The 22,297-nt window shown below is 34.8% G+C and overlaps 1 protein-coding gene across 3 annotated transcripts in view; it reads left to right on the plus strand.

The window, feature by feature from the left end:
- Positions 1 to 2,472: 2,472 nt before the first annotated feature.
- The window catches only part of LOC145688266 (netrin receptor DCC-like), a 145,016-nt gene continuing 125,191 nt past the window's right edge, over positions 2,473 to 22,297 (plus strand). For 2 of the 3 annotated variants that reach the window (XM_081762249.1, XM_081762250.1), the window contains exon 1: positions 2,473 to 2,781. In XM_081762249.1, coding sequence (XP_081618375.1) covers positions 2,727 to 2,781 — 55 coding nt within the window. In that variant the 5' untranslated portion in view covers positions 2,473 to 2,726. The remainder of the gene's footprint in view (positions 2,782 to 22,297) is intronic. The other variant, XM_081762251.1, reaches the window with a different exon arrangement.

A 22,297-nucleotide genomic window follows, 5' to 3' on the forward strand; every position in this document is an offset into this window, starting at 1 on the left:
AGTGCTATCAATTAAAGCCTGATAAACTGATGATTTCTTATTTCTTTATAAATTTAATTTTTGTAATTACACATGAAGGTTTGATGCCATTACAAAGTTTCCTCTCCCCTCTAGAAAGCGAAAGGGAACGAGGTTCCTGGAAAGTGTTGAGAGGTGAATGGGAATTTCCCTCCATCTTCCCCTTCAATTACTACACTGCTGTTTGCCATGGGCCAAATTACGATGAATTTCAATTAAATTATCATAGCATAATTATTTCCTTGATGAATTATCGATACTTTTCAGTGGAAAAAAGGATGAAATTTGAAAGTCCCAAATCAAGGTAAGTAGACCAACGTAAAGGGGGGGGGGGGGAATAAAATTTTCGATATAATTATGCGTACAATCCAAACTTAAAATTTCCGTATAATTAAGCTTACAGTACAAATTTTATGTCTAATTTTCTCACAACTTTATGGCTTGATTGCCCTGTGCTGTAAGCGCTCCATATAATAAACATAAGCTTTAGCAATTATTATAGTAGAAAGCAATGGATATATGAAGCAAAGCACTGTATTTTTTATTTCTGATTTTTTTCTTAACTAATATCGATCGTTTTCCATCATTTTTACAAACCAACTCACTACCAATTTTCAATATATAGAAAGTGTCCCCCCTCCATAAATGAGAATTTAAAAAAAATGCTAGTACACATTCTGTTTATTTTCAATAAGGAGCTAATACACTGAATTTCAGCTCCGTAAGTTTAACGGCTTGCGAGATACTCATTTTTTTTCGCAAAAATTCGGATCCTCACTACCTCCTTAGTATATTATGTATTATAATGAAAGCAATATAACATCCCAGTTTGGATTAAGGCCTAACTATATACCAAAAGTAATTTCATTTGACTTTGCAACTTGACCGTGATGATCAAGCACACATAGTTACATTCAATTTTTTATAATTTAATTTATATATTACAGTGATTCAAAAATGTATTTTTTTCCAGTAGTTAGCTCCTCTAAAAGCTCACAGGTCTCGAAAGCCAAATAGTAGTATAAGCCCTATTGCTATTATTACAATTACCAATATCAATATTCAAAAGTGTCTGAAGTTCTTTTTTCACTTGGTTACACATACTCACCTCAAGTAAGCAGACAGAAACAAATGGAAAAGGAAGGGAAATGAAGGTCTTAAAAGTAAAACGAAGACAAATTTACCAGTCTCCTGAAGATACTGTCTACAATTCAGTGAGCAGAGTGGGTCGGTAGATCAGACTGAGTCGGTGGGTCACGGTGGGTGGTGGGTCGCAGTGGGTCATGGTGGGTGGTGGGTCGCAGTGGGTTACGGTGGGTGGTGGGTCACAGTGGGTCACATGCTGTTGACCCACGACCAACTGACCCACTCAGAAAACTTGGCCCACTAACCCCCTCCATCTCTGATTATGACCTGTACGATATTTATTTGAAGCCTTTTGGAAAATTTTTCTTCTAGAATTTTCTCTAATAAATATTCACATTTAAAACACAAAATTCATTTTCCAGTTTGGCGCCCTCTTCACCTGGCGCCCCTGAGAACGCGTAGTTCGCAGGATTCAAGATCCGGCCCTGAATTAATTGTTTACAAACGGATTGTGTTGAATAAACAACTGTCTCTAGTTTATATAGGACTATTGTGTTGTGTTCATTGTGGCTACATGATTATTTTCTGTTTGACATGGAATAAATATTTGTGGATTGTATATATCTATATAATTACAACCTTATTTCCATTTAATAGTAGGTTTAATAGTAGTGTGCCACATGTCGGTTAGTGGTAAATATTGCTAAATATTACACTGACCTAGCTAACGTAGCGGAGCGGCGATTGTTAACTATTAGGAATTAGTGTTATGAACAAACAACGTATTGCTATTATAATAAAATATAGAAGGCTGTGCACTTGTCTAAAGTTGAAAACAATAGGCAACGGATGATGTACGCACACATGAGATATTTACTAAGGAAGACATGAATCATTCTCTAACAAAAGAATCAATTAATATTCTATTGGATGTCAGTGACTATTGCAAAGCTTAGCCATGAAATCCAAGGTGTAGGTGGCCCCGCGGTAGACATTTCAGCACGTATTTTTGAACATAAGTGAAGAAGCATTTGCAAAGAAATTATTGAAACAGAGGTGTTTACAACCGATTCACTTAACAACGATTTTGTTTTCTCTTCGCAAATCATTTCGTAATCTGTTAGCACTCAAATGAGTAATTCGGTAGCAGATTAGACTTCCTTTAGCGGAGACCAACAAAGAATTCATCTAGAGCTACTATTGTTGTAAAAATCTTCCTGATAAGGGTGTGGACCAACTTCCTGCTATTCAGTAAGCAATGCAAGCATTCATTCGTGTCGTCCCACTGTACCTGTCACAGTAGTAGACGACAAACAGCTGAAAGTCAGAAAACAGCATTGCGTTAGTGGTTTGCGTCCTTCAGGAGTTCCAGCGTCGAGCGCGCGTGAGATGCGTCATTAGTGTTACCTGTGCTCTTGGAAGTAGAGGCGCTCCGGAAAGGTCAAAACAGAAGAAGCAGTCTTGAATATACCGGCTTCTCTGTACCACGTGTGGAAACTCTTCGTAACAGCGGTATTGTAGAACAGCCTCCAGCGCGTTACCTGCCGGATGCTCTCGGTGAATTATTAATAGGTTAAGTGATAACTTGTTCAACACATGAAGAGCTAGAGTTGATAAATATTATGGATACCGCAAAACCGATTGTGTGGTTGATATTTCTTGTAAAAATTAGTGGTGGTAAGTACATTAATCACTATTTGTGGAGTGTATGTGTGAATCTATTATTTTGTTTTCTTTTTTTCTTGAAAGAAAATGTTTATTTTAAAAAAACTAACACACTACTGATGGATGCTACCGTTGAAAATCTGTTATTCACTGATTTAAATTGTGATTATTTTCGTCCAAAGTCGAAACACATTTGAGGACCGGAAACTATTAGACAATAAGTACTTTTTTTAAGTGGAAGAAAGCAAGTTGTTATCGAGCCAAAAGAGCACATCAATAGAGATGCACAACACAGCAAACAATTAACTTAAACTATAACCTTGTCATTTTCGTCTTATAATAATTATCTACTTGCATTCACGGGCACCAATCTTCCGTTCAAACTACAAGATTCTCAAAAAATAGTTTACCTCGCTTTCGACCTCTATTATAAACTTCAAATGTATATATAAAACAAGACAGGTAACCACAAAATTAATTACAAAACAGGTGATTTAATTTCTTAAATATAAACACAACAAATTTATTAAATTTTAGTAATAAATTGTGTTGATCCAATTTAAGAAAAAAATTCTTGAACGTAATCCTGCACTTATTACTAAAACTGATTGACTTCTTTGCATTTAAGTTCTTTATCAGCAGCGAGGCAGAGAACTACTACAAGACCATAGTTTCAAAGAGGAATCTGAACTAATGTAATACATTCAATGCTTTCTTATCGGGAATCGAACCTGAAACCGCGAGCGATAAAAGCACACACGATAGTCACTAAACGCCCTATTTCTAAAATTGAACCAACAATAAGGGTGATCTCTGTTTAGGCTATACACTTTATGTAGTTGGCAGCAAAATTAATGCCCATCTGTACAAACATTTTTTTTTCAACAACTTCGAGATGGATAAAACAATTTTAGTACAATTTCATAATTTAAAGAAAACAATGTTTTTTTTAAATAAATAAAATAAACCTAACTACTGAAACTGCCTCGTTAATTCCAAAGTTTCTGAAAAAAGAAATAGAAAAGAAAAATTGAATAACTACTTTTCTTCTGGGGACTGTGTCTGGTGTCTAGTCTGGACTCTCTCTCTCAATAGTTCGGGATCGATTTGGTGCAGTACGATGTGGCGTAGACTAGGATGCTCTGTTCAATCATGTCTAAATTTTTCCAATACTTTGATGCAGCAGCTTTGTTTCCGTTTAATATTTTACATCATCACCTCATCGTTGAGCCAAAGTAATGCAATTTAATCGAATGGGCGAAATACCGATATAAAATATTTCTTCAAAAATAAAAATAAAAAATAAATTAACTAAAAATGCTATTAAATGAAATAATAATTATTTTCGTGACCTTTCACTAGATATAAGTCAAAATTTTGGGTGCCTTACAAATATAATTCATAAACAACACTAGATTTCTGGGCTATGAGAAAAAATGGAAACGGTTTATTTAATGCTACTTTGTAGATGTTATTGTATACGGATAAGATTCTAAATTTTTGATACACTTTGTTGTCTTTAATTTGTTCACTAAAAGTCAAAAAGTAGTGGAGAGACCCTTAAAATATGTATTCTTACATTTGACAATTCTCATGACAAGGTCTGCATTCGGGTGGTAGATGTGCGTTAACCACCAAAATTTTATCTGTCCCTGTAAATTATGCTGACTAATAGCAGGCATATCCGTAACAATGCATAAAACTCAGAACTAAAGACATAATTTGCTCCAGTTCTTAAAGTAGGCTAGAGCAGATCGGAACTGCGTTCTACCACATTAGTTTGGTGCCAAAACCGAACTCGTGCTTTCTTTGAAATTCTAAAAAAAAAAAGAATAAAATAAAAATAAAAAATAAAAAAAAATAATAAAGAGAGAGAGAGAGAAAAGAAAAACGTTTAAATACCAAACCGTCTGATTGTAGAGCACATAATTTTTAGTTAGATGATGTGAGGGAAACACATTGTTATTTCTTGCTTTCTAAACTGAAGTCCGTTGCCTCTTAACCAAAGTATCTTCCCCAACTGACTCATGATGCTCAGTCAAAACATAAAATAACTAGACTACATAGTAGCACCTTTTAAAATATTAGGAAAATTACTTTAGTAATGTTAGCTAATGAATGAACAATATATTAAAAATAAAGTATCTTGTGTAATTTTATTTATGGTTTTTTAAAGTGTCAATTTGTGTTTCTGTTATTATTATTATTATTATTATTATTATTATTATTATTATTATTATTATTATTATTATTATTATTATTATAACATAGGATGGTACTGCAAAAGGGGTGTTAAGATCTAAGTTTTTCCCCAAATTTTCCCAACACCTTGTCCTATCAAAATTGGACTTCTACCATTGAGAATACTCAAAGCTCCTTACGCTCACTATTGGAGCGAGTAATCCGGAGCTCACCTCATTTTTATAAAGAATTTTCGTTTTTGAGCTTCCTTTGTCTCAGAAACCAGGAATCCTGCACATTGATATTAGTATTACACAATTGGATGTATAGTATGATTGTAGAGAATCGTAAAGAAATACTAAATTATTTTTTTCCTCATATTACATATATTGCTTCAACAATCGGGATGCAGTTTTTGTTATTGGATAGTACTCAAAGTCCCTCGTATTTGCAGGTAGAGCAAGTACCACAGATTGCTCCAGCCCTTCCCTGACTTTAGTCTACGTGCCGCTCACGCCACTTGATACTTATGGATTTTAGAATTCTCTTCGGATGCAAGAAAATTTTTGTGTGTGTGCATTAGAGAAAATTTTTCATATATTCATTTAAAACATTAAAAAATGACTATATATATTCATTTGATTTGGTCCTATTATGTTGCAGGGAGTGTGCCAAAGAAAGGTTAGAATTTCATGTTTTTCCTATCTTCCGGATGCCATGTCAAATCAGAATGGAACTTCATCATTGCGTAGTACAGAATTCTCTCCATACATTGTCTTGGCAACCCTTCCTCCTTCTTCTGTCGAGAATCTAATTTCATTTTTGTATACCTTGAATCTCGGAAACGAGAACCCGCATTTAAAGCTACAGCAAGCTAGTATAACACTGTAGTGAGAGTATTTTTAAATTGAGGTAATCGTATTGCCTTGGAACTCTCCCTGGATTTTTAAAATTATATCCCAATCCAGGATTCCATCATTGGGTGATACTCAAAGCCTGTTAGGCCTACTGGTATGAAACCCATGGTGCTCAGCTTTCATGATGTTCTTAGAATGTACTTTGGACTTTGTTTGTTTATTGAAGTTTAGTGTCCCTTTTTTCTACACCGAAGGTAGACGAGACATGACCTACCCGAAATCGAACCCGGGACCTCATGTGCTAAAGGCTCGCACGCTAGCCACTAGACCAGTGGCAAAGGCAGAATTTACTTTGGTGTGATTACAAGTTCTTTGTGATTGAATTTTGAAGATTCCAATCTATACACTATTAAGAATTAGATGACCCGTACTTTTCAATTTTACCTTATTACATGGCGGGCCTACCGCAGGGGAGGAAATGGTATTTTTTTCTGTATATTTTCCGAACCACTAGACCAATTGGAATGAGATTTTCTTCATTGGGGACCCAGGCCCTTATGCATTGCTTTTATTGATTATTTTTTATTGTTAGTATTGTACACGCTGTAACTCAGAAACCAGAAATTTTGCATATTTAGATTTCATTATCATGTAACTTATAAATTGGAGTACTTTCAAACTGAAGTAGTTGAAACTTTTAAGAAGAGTTCCTTCCAAAAATTTTGTTTTTTGTCTTTCTGTCATATTTCCTGAATTCCTGTATGTATCAAGGTATGACTTTATTCATTAATTTGTGCATATTCAATCGATAACTCATTGATATTAGGCAACTTTTTTGAAACGTTTGCCTCATTACTTGGGAAGGAATAATCATAGAGGGTAAACATTAAAGGATTTTTTCTTCACATTTTACGAGTCTCTGGGCTCGGTAAGATTGTATTTTCATCATTAGATAGCAAATTTCATTATCCAAAGCTTCCTATACTTACTGGCGAGGTGAATACCCTATTCCCGCTTGGCTAGCCTGTAAATCTTTGCGTGTGGTATCTAGTTTGACTATCGCTGGGAGTAGTGCTCGAGTAGTGATTTGCATACTCTTTCTGCCTTATTAGAAATATTTTCATATTAGCCCAGGAAGCGCCCAATTAAAGAAATCAATATCTATTGGGTCTCACTTGCTTCTCGTAAAAATTTTAGTCTTCCTAAATACTTAATTTGAAAGACGATTCCTTCCTATTCCGTATATACACTGTGATATATGATGGACCATTCCTATGCTAAAGTGGTTTCAGTTAGGACATGTCTTAGGAGTATAGAGCGAGGGAATCACATTCGTCTGTTGCAACAATAGGTTTATAACGATGACACAGAGATATCTTTGTTAGCATCCAGGATATGAACCTGGAATAAAATCTCGGTTAAGTTCGTCGAAGAGAATCGAACCTAATGGTAATGCGCTTGAAGTAGTGCTGACCATTCGATTTCTCGTGATAATGTTGAAAAAGCATATTTCAAATGTAATTCAAATACTTATTTTTATAGTTTTCCATTAGTGTTCAGAGGCATGTGAATTTAGAAATGACAGATCTTTCTAGAGTAGCATAACAATACACCGAGTTCGACATTATCCAGGTCATTACTAGACTACAGCACGCTGGCTTGATCTCAGCTCCCGCCAAATGAGCTTCGTAGTGAAAAAACACTGTATGCGAGGGTTATCTCGGGGCTCTCCCATTTCCTCCCACTTTCGTTATTCCATCATTATTGTCCATCTAATCATTACCATCGCCCTTAACCTAGGGTCCATAATCGTCGGACGTTAAAAACTCAAAGAGAGATAAAGAAAGAAAGAAATGTAAGTATATATATATATATATATATATATATATATATATATATATATATATATATATATATATATATATATATATATACAGGGTGTTAATGAGCTATACCGACAAACTGTAAGAGGTGATTCCTCACATCAAAATAAGAGAAAAAGTTCATAGGATCTATGGCGAAAAGTGTATAGTTTCAGAGCTAGGGCTGTGCAAAATCGCGAAAAAGCTAAATTTCAATAGGCTCTATTTCGAATTCCAGAAAATGTGGATGGTGGTTCTTATCAGCGTAAAGGAAGCCACGCATACACAATCCAAAAGTGCATATTTCATCAATTTTCTATAGATGTAGAGGGTATTCCTTACAGGGTGTAATTCTCAGATATGCTCTTAATAGAGTTTTCAGATATATCCTGATTGCAAGGAGGGTCCTAAGTAAGCAGGAAGTAACCCTTGACAACAGTGGACATCCAGTGCTTCGGAGGGAAGGCGGAAGTGTTAGAAACCAGCAGCTTCATGATTTTTTTGTGTTCGGAATAACGTGTGATGATATGTATTTCGTCAAGGCATATTTCACGTTTTCTTCACTTATAAGCGTGAAAGAAAACATCGCAGCATGCGTTTTTTCGTGTACAAGAGGCCATACTGCTGACTATCCTTAACACTTCCGACATCGCGCTAAAGGAATCCGTGTTCACTGTTGTCAAGGCTTATCGCTTGCCTACTTTGAACCAATCATAATGTCAGAGCATATCTCAAAATTCGGTTGATGGCATGTCTGAGAATTTCACCCTGCAGGGAATACTCTATACATCCATTGTACATTAATGAAAAATGCGTTTTTGAATTACGTATGCGTGACTTCCTTTACGCTGATAAGGACTACCATCCACAGTCTCTCGAATTCAAAACATGGAATCTCGAAATTCGGCTTTTCCACGATTTTGGACATCCCTAGCTCTGAAACTATGCAATTTTCGCCATAGGTCGATATGGACTTTTATTTTGATGCGAGGAATCACCTCTTACAGTTTCTCGGTGTAGTTCATTAACACCCTGTATATATATATATATATTTCTGAAGAAAGAAAGAATAAACAACAACTTTCAAAGAGCTTAGAGGCCTTGTATAGCTATGAAACTATTGGTGAATGATGTAAATCTCTTAATAACATTTTTTTTCTTTTGAATGATGCAGTATCACACAATCAACAAATTGTAATCCGCATTGGGTGTTTAAGAGGCAGCAAGTTTGTTTATCTTATTGCATTCAAAATTTAAATTTTGAAGCCGATCATCATAAAGTTACGTTGGAGTTTCCTTACGTCACCATATGCTCTCAAGGTACCAGCGTATTAAATAATGTTCTCATCCATTAATAAGTGATGCACATATACATGTAAGGCTGTGATAAAATGTGAAAATCTCAAAACATCATCTCAGACATTACGGAATCGTTGATATTTGTGAAAGAGATCTTTCCCAAGAGTTATATTGGATGTAGAGAAAAGTGATGCTCCAGTTTCCTCAAAGAGATGTTTGCAGTTTCGTCTCATAATTGAGCACAACATTTGGTATCGATGTAGTGGGAGCAACGTGGTAGTAAGGAATGTAGAAGTAAAATTCATACAATTATCAACATAGTCTTAGTTACTAAATGAATAAGTAAGTTCTTACTAAATAGGGAAGAAATGTTTCAGTTTTCCTAATAAAAACATGGACTGGATTTATTTCAGCCTAAATACTCTTAAAAATTCGTTACATTGGTCTCGTTCGATGTGGTCAACATGTTGTAAGTAGTTCTTCAACTCGACGAGTATAGTGCTTACTAGCAAACAAAGTAACCATTAAACAATTTTACGCGTAACTAGTATTAATGCTAAGTAAGAATCCCGACTGGGAATCAAACCCCGGACTACACAGACAGAAAGAACTCGCGTTAGCCATTTGGCCATAAAAGGGTGTTATTCCCGTAACTGACACATGCAGTGCAGAAATAATATTGTCAGAAAGAATAATGTGTGGGATTTTGCAAGAGGTTTATTTATTTGGTTTTATTCCATTACGGTTATAACAACATTCCTTTATAAAGATGCAGACTTCCACTAACTTACGGTGATTACTCAATCCATAAAGTTAATTGTAATTTTAAATCAGAAAACATTTTTTCTGCATATTGCAAATTTGCCACAGGTTGTACTTTTTCAGTATTCATCTCTTGAATTGTATAGTCCTTGGTGCCGACTAGCATTTGCAAATTTGAATGTCCATGGAGGAAAGTAATGTGTAATGATGAACTGAATACAATGTTAGACATATGAAGAATATTATATTTATAAATTTAAAATAAATAAACATTGAATTTCTCGTATGAAATTTTCAAGAGCAAAAAACGTTTTAAAAAATGTGTAGGAAATGCAGCAGTGCAACATTTTTCCTGATATAAACTGGTTATAATTATGAGCACAAATTAAAGAAAAAATCATCTCTTCATTATTCGTATACATATTCAATATTTCTGCAACAAATACTAAAGAGTCTTATAATAAAAATGCGCACCAACTGTACACATCCCAATACCACTCTTCGGATGGTACAGGTTCCGCTCTGTGGTTATATCAAGGTTGCGGAAAAATTATAGATCATAATCAAAATCTTGTTTCATGCAAACATAAGGGGAAAAAATGCTAAAAGATGAAGAACATATCCCTAGGCTTAGAATGATGAACAATAATTGTTAGACGATTGCCAACTGAAAAATAGACTTTGTCCCATGTCTATCTAGGTATCTGCCTATCTACGTTATTGAACTTATTGTGTTATGTAAGCAGGTATATATTACTTCTCAATTGGAAAACAAGAGGGAAAGAAAGTTGATAACTTCCATGTGGAAACACCTTCAATTTATGACGGATGGATAATAATAATGTTGATCTCAAATGTCAGGATAAACATCCTCATTTGCCATTTTAGTCTAATAATTAGATTGTAAGTAAGGAACGTGGTTAACGGTTTCCATCAATATGAAGTTATATATTTAACTCACTGTCGCTTAAACAGATAATAAATATTTTGGTACATAGATTTGTATTATTATTATTATTATTATTATTATTATTATTATTATTATTATTATTATTATTATTATTATTATTATTATTATGTTTTAACTATAGTAATCAAATTTCTAGTGTAGGATTTCGATAGCGAGCAGTATATTTCAACAGCAACAAGATTTGTGTTGAATTTAACGTTCAAATAACTATGTTCTCTTAACAAAATAAATTATGAAAAATGCAAATGAATTATGCAAATAATTAATATAATAATAGAAAGAGAGAGATGTGATTTCCAGAGGATAGCCTATAATTTATTCGTCTGTTACAAAGCTTAGGTAATTTGAGTTTGAGCCTGTAGTCTCTAGCACCAAGCATGGACGCACCTAAAGTGAGACATAGAGCACCTTGTCCCGTTATCTTTGCCTACTCTGGTCAGATAATATTACATATTAGTCTGAGTTCAGAATTTCCGTCAGTTTTCTTACTGCTCACTATGAACTAACCTTTAAGTGTCTCAGTCCTTCAACATATTGAAAAACGGAAGCCCTTACCAGAAGTAACCACCCTACTACTGAGTCTGCGATCCACGTATTTGTCTTCAAATATTTTGATGCACTTTGATGGGGTGCAGAAGAAACGTACCCGGAGAAGAAGGCCCTGAAGAAAAATACCCCACAAAAATAGCACTTGATCTTACTAAACAGCGGAAAAATTATCTCGGAGAAACGGCCCAGAAGAAATAATCATGTGGTATGTATACAACTTCGTGTAAATATTAATATATAGAAGAGAAAAGAACTGAATAAATTACAATATATTAACAAAAGAACTGAAAATTGTATAAAGACTTAAGAGTCTTCATCCCGGCGAAATTAAAATACCGCTAATTTTACAGTAATTATGTGATATCTTCAAATAGACAAAATATAATCGAAATGTGGAACAAGAGCACCCTAGACAATATTATTTTACATGAGAAACCGTTATCACGACTCACTTATCTGCTTTCGATTTCGAGCCATTTTGAAAATCGGCATTTATTTTCGCGTTTCTAAAAAGCTGAAAACGGAAAGCCACTAGGTGACTTGTGATAACGGTATCTCACGCAAAATAATATTGTCTAGGGCGCTCTTGTTCCATATTTCAATCATCTTTTATCTATTTGAAGATATTACATAATTACTGTAAAATTAGCGGTATTTTAATTTCGCCGGGATGAAGACTCTTAAGAAAATCATAATAAGAAGAGGACTGAGATAATTATATTATTAAGCAAAGAGAAGTTAAGATAAAATTAAGAGAAGAACACATAATTTAATGTGATAAGAATATTAAATCAAAGCAGGTCTTACCCACATTTTTATACAGACATTCCACTTCCAAGACGTATTTCCTTCCATCTTATGTTAACCTGTTCTTTAATATTACAAACTCATTCACAGTTGTGACAGACAAGACTTCAGAAACATCTTTTGAATATAGCCTCCAAAAGGTCACTTGGAAATCCAGTCATTCCTTAAACAAAACTATTCATTTGCAACCCATGAGCAAAAAATTAATAAAGTTACTATGAAATACAGCCACTACCTTACCTATAACTATTCATAAAATGAAGTTTTGCCCACCATAAAATAAATGCATGCAACAACGAAAGAAGTTGAGTAGGCCCTTTCTGGCTTTTATGTATATAAGTAATTTTTGTTCATGACATGTGGGGCTGTTTTCTTGGTGTACGTAAGTAGAAGTGACAATGCAAATGCCGCAGTATGTTTAAAGCATATATCTACTGTTTGTAAATTTAGATAACCTTAATTTATCCTTCCTTTACCTGAAACTGACTTTTGTCTATAAATAGGGCCGATGGTTGTACCAAGAATCTTGGTGAACCAAGGGACAATACTTTGCGTATACCGTCTCCTTTAGCCTAACCGGCATAATCGTGGGACGTAAAACTCCAAGATTTCATTTCATTTTTTACTTTGCGTATAATGATCACTATTTGTCGAATTGATCTCATGAATATAACTACATTTGAAACAAAGATGCCTCGTCCCATATGCATTGCATGTACTTTCAGCAAGTAATCTTACACAACTGCAATAGTATGTATTTTATGCATATATTGTGTTCATTGTTTCTAACAAGTGAGTTTCGTTTGACAGTGTTAAACTACGATAGACTTCCAAACTATAGGAAATCAATATTCGAACTTGGAGTAGTACATTTATAACTACTGGTTACAATAGATTAATAGGGTCTAACCCGGATGTACTCGAACCTGAACCTACAAAGTGAGGGTGATGTATATATTTCCTGAAAGCTTGGGTCAAGGTAAGATCAAAACCGGTTACCAAAATTGGAGAGTTCTCAAGCATTCCGCTTGGGGGCAGCACATTACTAATATTTTATTAAAATCTTTAAGCATGTCCATAAAGTCCGTGGCAACCCCGAAAAATCTGAAATTGTGAGACAGATATGAAAACAGAAAAGCATGTCTTTCATCATTTCAAAAGTACAATGTATCAAAGTAAAATAAATTGTCCCAGGGTCCTAGACGGAGTCCAACTCAAAATTTTTCAATGAAAAGGGTGATCAATTTGCATATCGTATGAAAGTTGGTGTTAAATAAAAGAAGATAAATCAAGTCGCGACTCTCCACGATAAGCCTGTGCAAAATAGCGGTGGGGCAAAATATTAACACAATCTTCATTGCAAAGTCTATGGCCACTCATATGAATCTGAAACGGTGACATAGGTGACACAGATATGTCATTATTTCAAAACTATAATTATTAAAAGTAAAAAAAAAATGTTCCAGGGTCCCTCTCAGGGCACCAGACGTAGTCCAACTCAAAATGTTGAAATGGAAAGGGGTTCAAGTTCAGTATCGTATGAAAGCTGATGTTAAGCGAAAGAAGAGGAAACAAGTCTCGACTCTTGATGATAAGCCTGAGCAAAATGGCGGCGGGTCAAAATGTCAACACAAGCGTCATTGAAAAGTCTATGGCCACTTCTATTAATCTGAAACGGCGAGACCCTGGAACATTTTCTTTTTTACTTTGAATCATTATACCTTTGAAATAATGAATATCCATGTTTTTGTTTCTACACCTACATAACCGTTTCAGATTCATATGAGTGGCCATAGACTTCGTAATGAAGATTATGTTGATATTTTGATCCACCGCTATTTTGCACAGTCTTATCGTAGAGAGTCGCGATTTAATGTATCTTCTTTTATTTAACACCAACTTTCATACGATATGCAAGTTGATCACCCTTTCCATTGAAAAAATTTGTTCTGGACCCCATCTGGGACCCTCCGGGTGAACCTGGGACAATTTATTTTACTTCGATACGTTGTACTTTTGAAATGATGAAATATATGTTTTTCTGTTTTCATATCTGTATCACCGTTTCAGATTTTTCGGGGCTGCAACGGACTTTATGAACACGCTTAAAAATTTTAATAAAAATGAGTAATGTGCTGCCCTCTAGCGGAATGCTTGAGACCTCCCCAATTTTGATAAACGGTTTTGATCTTATCTTGACCCAAGCTTTCAGGAAATATATATATCATCCCCACTTTGTGGGTTCAGGTTCAAGTACATCCCTAGTAAGATAGAACCTGTTACTCGGACGCTAAATCCATATCAGAAAGCTACTACTCGCTATGCCTTACTCTTTTTGTTCTATGGTGATAAAGGTTGAAACCGGAAATCGTTAATTTGAATCAATTCTGGATTAAATAGGTGATTAACGGAGAAGACAGAACCTATTCTTGGGAAACTGAACCGATTGCAAGAAACTGCATCTCGATATGTCTAACCAATTTCTTTAAGTTTCAGTTTTAGCATAACCTAGCGTCCCACAGTTATGCCGGCTAGGTTAAAGGAGACAGTGATGATGAGAAGTAAATAAAATGGAGGAATGAAGAAAGTGGGAGGAAACGGGAGAATCCGGAGAAAACCCAAGCACACGGTGTTTGTCCACCACAAAGTTCACTTGGCGTAAGCTGGTATCGAACCAAGGACCCTATGTACCAGAGGTGAACGCTCTACCACTGAGTCATCGCCCCTCTCTACATAACCAGTGATAAAATAGGAAGTAGTAGTAAATTTCAACCACTTCCGATTTTGGCAGTCTTGCAGGTTGTGATGGTATGTACCCTTGATACCCTGAATCAATTGCAGAAGACCGTGTGTCTCTATTTATTATCGATAATGTTCTCTGGCGATAAATGTTGAAACTGGAAACGGTTAATTTTAACCACTTCTGGACTCAATAGAGAGTTAAGGAAGGAGATAGAACCCACTCTTTGGAAGCTAAATCAACTACAAAAAACTGCATCTCTATATATCGTACCGTTTTTGCTCTACGAAAATCAGTATTGAAACCGGAAGTAGTAGTAGATTTCAACCACTTCCGGTTTGATAGAGTGTTGTAGGTTCTTGTGGTATGTTTCCTTGAAACCCTGAATCGATTGCTGAAAACCACTTGTCGTAATTATTACCATTTTTTCTGAATTGTGATAAATGTTAAAACCGGAAATTGTTAATTTGAACCATTTTTGGCTTCAATAGAGTGTTAATGTACAAGGCGGAATCTATTTTTGGGACAATCAATCAATTTCAGAAAAACACATCTCGATATCTGTTATCGCTTTGGCTCTGTGGAAATCAGTTTTGAAATCGAAAGTAATATTAAATCTGAGGCATTTCCGATTTCGGTAGAGTAATCAGGATATTCATGGTACATTGCCTTAAGACGGTAAATCTTTGCAAAAAAAAAAAAAAAAAACTTCTGGCTATCTTTTACCATTTTCATTCTATAGCCATACATGTTGAAACCGGTAATGGCTGATTTGAACTACTTCCCGTTTGAATAGACAGTCAACAGAGGAAATAAGATGTCCCCTTCTGACGCTGAATCGATTGCAAAAAACTGCATCTCGATATGTCTTACTGTTTTGGTCTGATACCCCTCGAACGGAGTGACCTACAAAGTCGTTCTACAAGACTTGCGATACTTATGCATAGCATAGTTTGGTAATCTAAGAAAGTTACTTTATAACGCAAAAATTCCAATGAGAAAGAAGAAACAGACTATGATTTCTGTATAGTACTTTTCACCGTTAGTTTTGTTAGTCTCAAAAAACAATTTATTAGATATATTATTTCCCCTAGGTACACTCCGCATCTAAAAAAAATTGCGACAGCCAATGCCGTGCATCTAGGCAACCCAATATACACCTTCTTACCCCATAATTGTGTCTGGTAAAGAGACTGCCTCTCTCTCTCCTCCATTCCTCTCTCCCACACTAAAGTCAGCTAACAATATGAGCGCAATTCTAATTTCAAACTACTCATGTATTAGTATCGATAAAATGAAACAATAAAACCGAGACGAAACAAGATTCATAACTTGATGTAGGGAGAAACTTAAACACACACAATGAAAAATTGATACCAATTAATGTATACAGTGAAACCTGTCTTTAGCGGAATCGAGCGGGACCTGCAAAAATTTCCGTTAAAGTCAGGTTTCCGCTTAAGGGACATACTGAGAAAATATATTGCTGTACGTACATTGTTCCATTACAGTACTTCTTTCTTCTACGAATAAGTACACAAAAAAATTAAAATGAATACAAAATATGCTATGCACACGTTTTCTTTATTTTTCTAATAGCCAAGCAGGGTTTTCTGTGTACATTGCTGCTTGGCTGCTTGACTTTCCGCATACACTTTACCTGAGAAATTATACTAAGTGAATCAGAATCATTTTTTCGTAAGGCAAATTTTTGCAACTCCTTTAAACTTCTGAGAGAATCTTGATATGTATTTATTCTACACTCTTCTTGGAACTCGATATCGTATTCCTCTTCTTTCTATATCTCGTTTTCTTCTTTCCAACATTCCTTATGATTCTTGATTAAGTTGCGGGGATTAAGGACAATTTGTGGGGGTGAATATGAGTAGTGGTTGGGGAAGGTCAACACTGTCCAGAAATATTTAACAAAAGAACGAACATTTTATCGAAGACAGTGCAATGTATATGTCTCACAGAATGTCTAAACATCTTCTAAACGCTGTAGTCCGGAACTCAGAATTTTCCGTTAAATGTTTATTTTTCTTTCCGTTGTCCGCGTAACACAGTTTCCGCTTAATGAAGGGAGTTTTACACGTTTTGTTCTCCAAAATTCATGGGACCGTGAAATATTTCCGTTTAAGACAGTTTTCCGTTTAATAAAGGGTCCGTTGAAGACAGGTTTTACTGTATTACACAGAGTTTCAGAAATGGGGCAGAGAGAGATAAAGAGAGAGAGAGAGAGAGAAGGGGAGAGAAGAAGAAAAAGAAAAGGGAGAACAGATAAAAATGTGGAATTGAAAAGGAATAAAGAAAAGAACCTAATATTATAAAGTTCCGTTTCCAGATATCCAACAGTAATATAGAAGTAACGTTTGTTTCTATATATATGTTTTTCAGGACTATTCGAATATATAGAGGATGTTTGAAACATTCATTAACTCACTTTCAAAAAGAATAGCATACTCAATTTCCAGTAGAACTGTAGATCTCCGACACACATCTAGGATAATGCCAAAAGTTTAACACACATGCTTTGTTTCCGCGTAGTTCGGTTGAAAAGTCGCTAGTGTTCATTGGACGTACTGATCCAAAATACATTCTAATAAACCAGTAGGTAGCGTAGGTCACATCTTCCATTTCAGACTACTAATGCAAACTGAACAACCAAAAAAAAAATAAAGAAAACAAGAGAAAAAAGAAAGAAAGAAGTAATTGAATGAATGCTATTTTACTGCTAAATTTCTATCAGAAACATCCTATATTAAAAGTCCAAACTGTATCATAATGAAAAGTTACAAATGTTCAAAAGGAAAATTGGATGTTCCTAATAGATGTAGCAGATCTTGCATGTTTCAAATTTCAGATGTGAATAAAACACATTGAATTATAGGATGAAAACAAATTTTGTGTCGAACAAGTATAAATAAAACCTTGTTTTCAGATAACCAGGGGGGGGGGTTTCTATTCTTCTCCGAAGATGTATCTGTTCCAAACATCTAGTGTCGGTACCAGACGGACCCGACTGAGGAGATGCTTCGGTGCTCAAGCACCTCCTAAATAGAACTTTTGTAGGACTATTGAGAATGTATACTAAAGAGACAGTGAAAATAAATAGAGTAAAGAAAAAGAAGGGAAAAATTTTAACCATTCCTCTCATTTCTTAGATGATACTAGGGCCCAACTTTTTCATAGAGAGGAGAAGAGGGGTTAATTTTTGAACCAAAGACAATCATTTCATATCAGTTCGCAGCATTATATACATTATCATTATATAAAAGAATGCGCTCAAATTTTATTCTAAAATAGAAGGTTAGAACCCTAGAAGCTACGTAGTTACGCCGCCATACTCTTATTCCAGAATATTTTCCACTGTGAAAAAGAAATACGTTTTTATTTAAAAATACTGAAAACTGCATTTTCAGAAAAGTCATTTTTCAAAATTTTCCGGGGCAGATCCCGGAACCGGCTAAGTCCAGGGTACTCCATACCTTCAAAACTCAAGGTTATGTAGTGTGAATTAGACCACCCAACTGATTATAAAATCCGTCGCTCCTGATCTGGTCTTTGTTACGAAATTCGCGTAATAAGTGTGAGCAGCATGTCTTCAGGTATCCGAAAGCTGGTTATAACAATTATAGGAAAAGGATGTCTAGCATTCAGAAAGAACTATTCAGGAAAATCATGTCAGTTACTCATCTACTAGAAAGAAAAACAGTATTAGGTTACTATACTAATTGTTACTATAAATTGTTACTATATAATATCATCAGATTAACATAGTTGTCAACCCAACATTAAGTCATATGTTTATATAGCACTGTGTCAAGTTATTACACATTTTAAATCGAAAACTTACAACGCCATGTCCATTATTCTGTGGTAGAAAGTAAGGACGTCACCATTCCTCAAACATCCAAACTTTGTAGGCGTCTCAAGCAGTAGTGGTGCAACTGAGAAATCTTTGAGTTTTACGTCCCACAGTTATGCCGGCTAGGCTAAAGGAGACAGTGATGATGATAAATGAATCAAATGGTGGAATAAATAAAGTGGGAGGAAACGGGAAAACCCCTAGGAAACCCACGCACATGGTGTTTGTCACCACAAAGTTCACTTGGCGCGAGCTGGGATCGAACCATCATCCAGAGGTGAACGCTCTACCACTGAGCCACCGCGGCCCCTCGTGCAACTGAGACCGACGAGGCAATGCCGATCTAAAGTATCTTAATGTCAAATATTATGGTCACGATATGTCATATTTCGAATAAATAGGAACAGAGTTACAGGAGATTGAAAAGTTGACCTTTTCCAAAAGGCTTTATACCGAAGACCTGCTTAGATAAGTACCTCATCCAATTGCATAGATGTTTTTTAATAGATGTAAAGATCACAATGCCGTTTACAGCAATTTAATATTTCAAATCAAATTAGAGATATGGTAAAACTGTTAAAGTTTTACTAGCCTGTTACTTAAACTATTACTAAAACCTAAAACTGTAAACCTAACTGTAAACCTACTTAAACTGTAAACCTAAAACTGTTACTTAGTGGCCAATGCGTCATCTTCTACCGGAAAGACGCCAAGAGATTATTAAACATAATGGTGATTATATACAGTTCTAGGTGAGCTACATTTTGTGTTTTTTGCACTTCCATATGTACACTACACACGGGTAGAACTTTTGGACGTACCCAATATTTACTGTCAAAGTCTTCAAATTAAAACTTTGATTCAGGGGGTTTTAGTTATACTTTTGGGATTTGGGACTACTGTGCGTCCAAATATATATATTCTTTTGTCCTGACTGAACCAAGTGATCCAATTACTAACAGTTCTGTTAGCGAAAGTTGATTAAACTCTCTCATATCTTTCCCTAAATATTTATATGAAGTGTTATTTCCTATCTTTTCCCTACCAGCATTAAAATCACTCATTACAATTACCTATATACTTCTTTTCTCGCTTTCTATTTTCTCTCTCTTCTATTCTGTTATAGTTTTTTTTCTACTGCTTCTTCATGTATGAAGTGGTTGATGTATAGTATACTTCATAAGGTTGTAAAACAGCGGCAAACGCAGAGTATGTAATTAAAGAATATTCAATACTTATTGCTAGCGTTTTTTATTGTAAGAATAATCGTTTTCCAACTTTTAATATAAAATAATATGCATAAACCTTCCCCTAATATTCAAATAGAAATATAATAATATGTAAAAGTGTTCCACGGTACAGTCAGCAAGAAGCTAAGTAGAATATCTCTACACATTTCTTTATCAATAACTTCAAAAATACTGAAAACAGTGTAAGAAACGGTAGATTTGATCGTAATTATTGACAGTAGCACGTTTTGTGTGCGTGTACCTATTTTAGCTGCGGACTGTACAAGTCCCCCTTATTTTCTGATCAGTTGAATATTCTAGACTCTGTATTAGATTAAAACTGTTCTGTTTTCTTTGTTCTTACTTTCATATTCTTGCATGTTGCATTTGTTTGTTGAAGTTTAACGTCCCTTTCAAGCAGCTGTACAGTTCAAGGTGTATCTGAACCACCGTAATGCACTCCAAAACTATGGGACCTACCGTGGTCGGATCAAGAATTCACTTAGGAACTAATAGGGGAAGTGGGGGCAAAATGACCCCCTGGGCAAGATGGTCATCCCTGTATATAGCGGTGTTCCTCTGGTGACAGAGAATTGATACTACTGCAAAAGCTGTAGTTAATGTGGCACGAAGTGTTTGGAAAGGGAGACGTCGCTACCTTAAATAGTGTGTGAAATAAGCGGAGAAAACCATTTTCATGATAAGTCGATATAAAGTATAGTGTGTAATGAGTTTGATAAAAAAAAGTTAGCGTATTGAATTGTATAGATGTCGGGAAGATAGGCCGACTATAGCGCTGTTGTGGCAATCTACAGAACTATATCTATTCGAAATTAACGTCACGAGTTACAAGTTTCAATTGTGAAGCTGAAATCAAACTGGTCGGAACAAAAATCTGTAATAACGAGTTTAGTGAAAAGTGAATATATAATTTTGGATATAATAGTTATCTTAAAGTAATTGTTCGCCAAATTAGAAAAGGCAAAATTAATATTGTGGTATGAATACCAGTTAAGATTTGAATTTGGTGAGTGCTTTTATTATTATTATTATTATTATTATTATTATTATTATTATTATTATTATTATTATTATTATTAAATTTTATGTATTATTCTTGAAATTAGTGGTTAAATAGGTTTTCAATAGATTGTATACGTATTATATTCAGTTTTCATGATTGAACTTGCTTCTAATGGAGCTTGCCTTGTAAAGATCAATTAGTTAAATGCTCGAAATATCAAACATATTAGGAGATTGCTTTTATGTCTATGGAATTTAAATTGGATAATTTGGTAAATTACTCGATTTTTGGAAACAGTTATACTGTTGTTGTTCGTTATAAATTTGAGAAAAATTGTAATTAAAATAGCATTATTTAGAACATTGCTTAATCATTTCACCTTTTAATCGTTGAATAATATTAGAGTAATCCATAGGTTGTGATTTTCGATTTAGATCTTTATGCATATATAACTACTTTGAAAGGATCAATTGTTCTATGCAATTCTAACATAATTTCTGCCATAAAATTATTTGTGGAGGGGGTATTCATTCCTCCTCGGCTAGTGACGTTGCGGTATTGGATCGCTATTACTTAACGCACGTTACAAGTGAATATTCTACCTGTTGCTGTAAAAAGTAATTACTTGAATAAAACATGATACACACATAGATAGTGAGAAAGGTTTGGCCATCAAACAACCATGCGTGATTTCGTTGTAGAAGATGGTGGATTGCAGATAAAGGGTTTTTGAAAGTTATATCGGGATTGGGTCAAAATGGCCCCTTAAAATTGTACACGGGACCAAACTATCACATATCGAATTGAGCAGAATAATATATTACACTGTGAATAGTATGAAGTCAGTGCTCCCTGTGATCGAGCGTGTGTCCTTATTTTGTCATCTGTTGGCATGTTAGAGACCTAGACTCGAAGTTTTTTGATAGCCCCTATATTCCACTTCTTATTTTCTATTTAATTAAGTTTTATTTTAGTATAATTTTCGTTTTTATAGTTTTCCGCTCATTCTTTTATAGTTGTACAACTAATTGTTTCATTAACATTTTCAGTGAATAAGGAAACTAGCACTTTCTTATCGAAACAGAACATAATTTTGGTTAATATGTATATGTTCCAAGGATGGGGCCATTTTACCCAGGAGGTTAGGGTAAAACGGTCATTCACAATAGGTCCATTTATTTGTACATACAATTTGTTTGGTAAAATTTTTACGCCTTCTACCTATTTACGTATGTAGAAGAAAGAAGAAGCAATATTGTACTACAAAATCAACGACTTTCCGTTCATAGCAACGTTGCTATTTCAATTTCAACCTTAAGGTGTCCCTTATGCTCCCACCTCCCCTATGTGCGATATCCAAAAATACATGTTTCAGAATCC

The sequence above is a fragment of the Thermobia domestica genome, chromosome 6 (genome assembly GCF_964235325.1).
Source record: "Thermobia domestica chromosome 6, izTheDome1.hap1.1, whole genome shotgun sequence".
Taxonomy (NCBI): Eukaryota; Metazoa; Arthropoda; class Insecta; order Zygentoma; family Lepismatidae; genus Thermobia; species Thermobia domestica.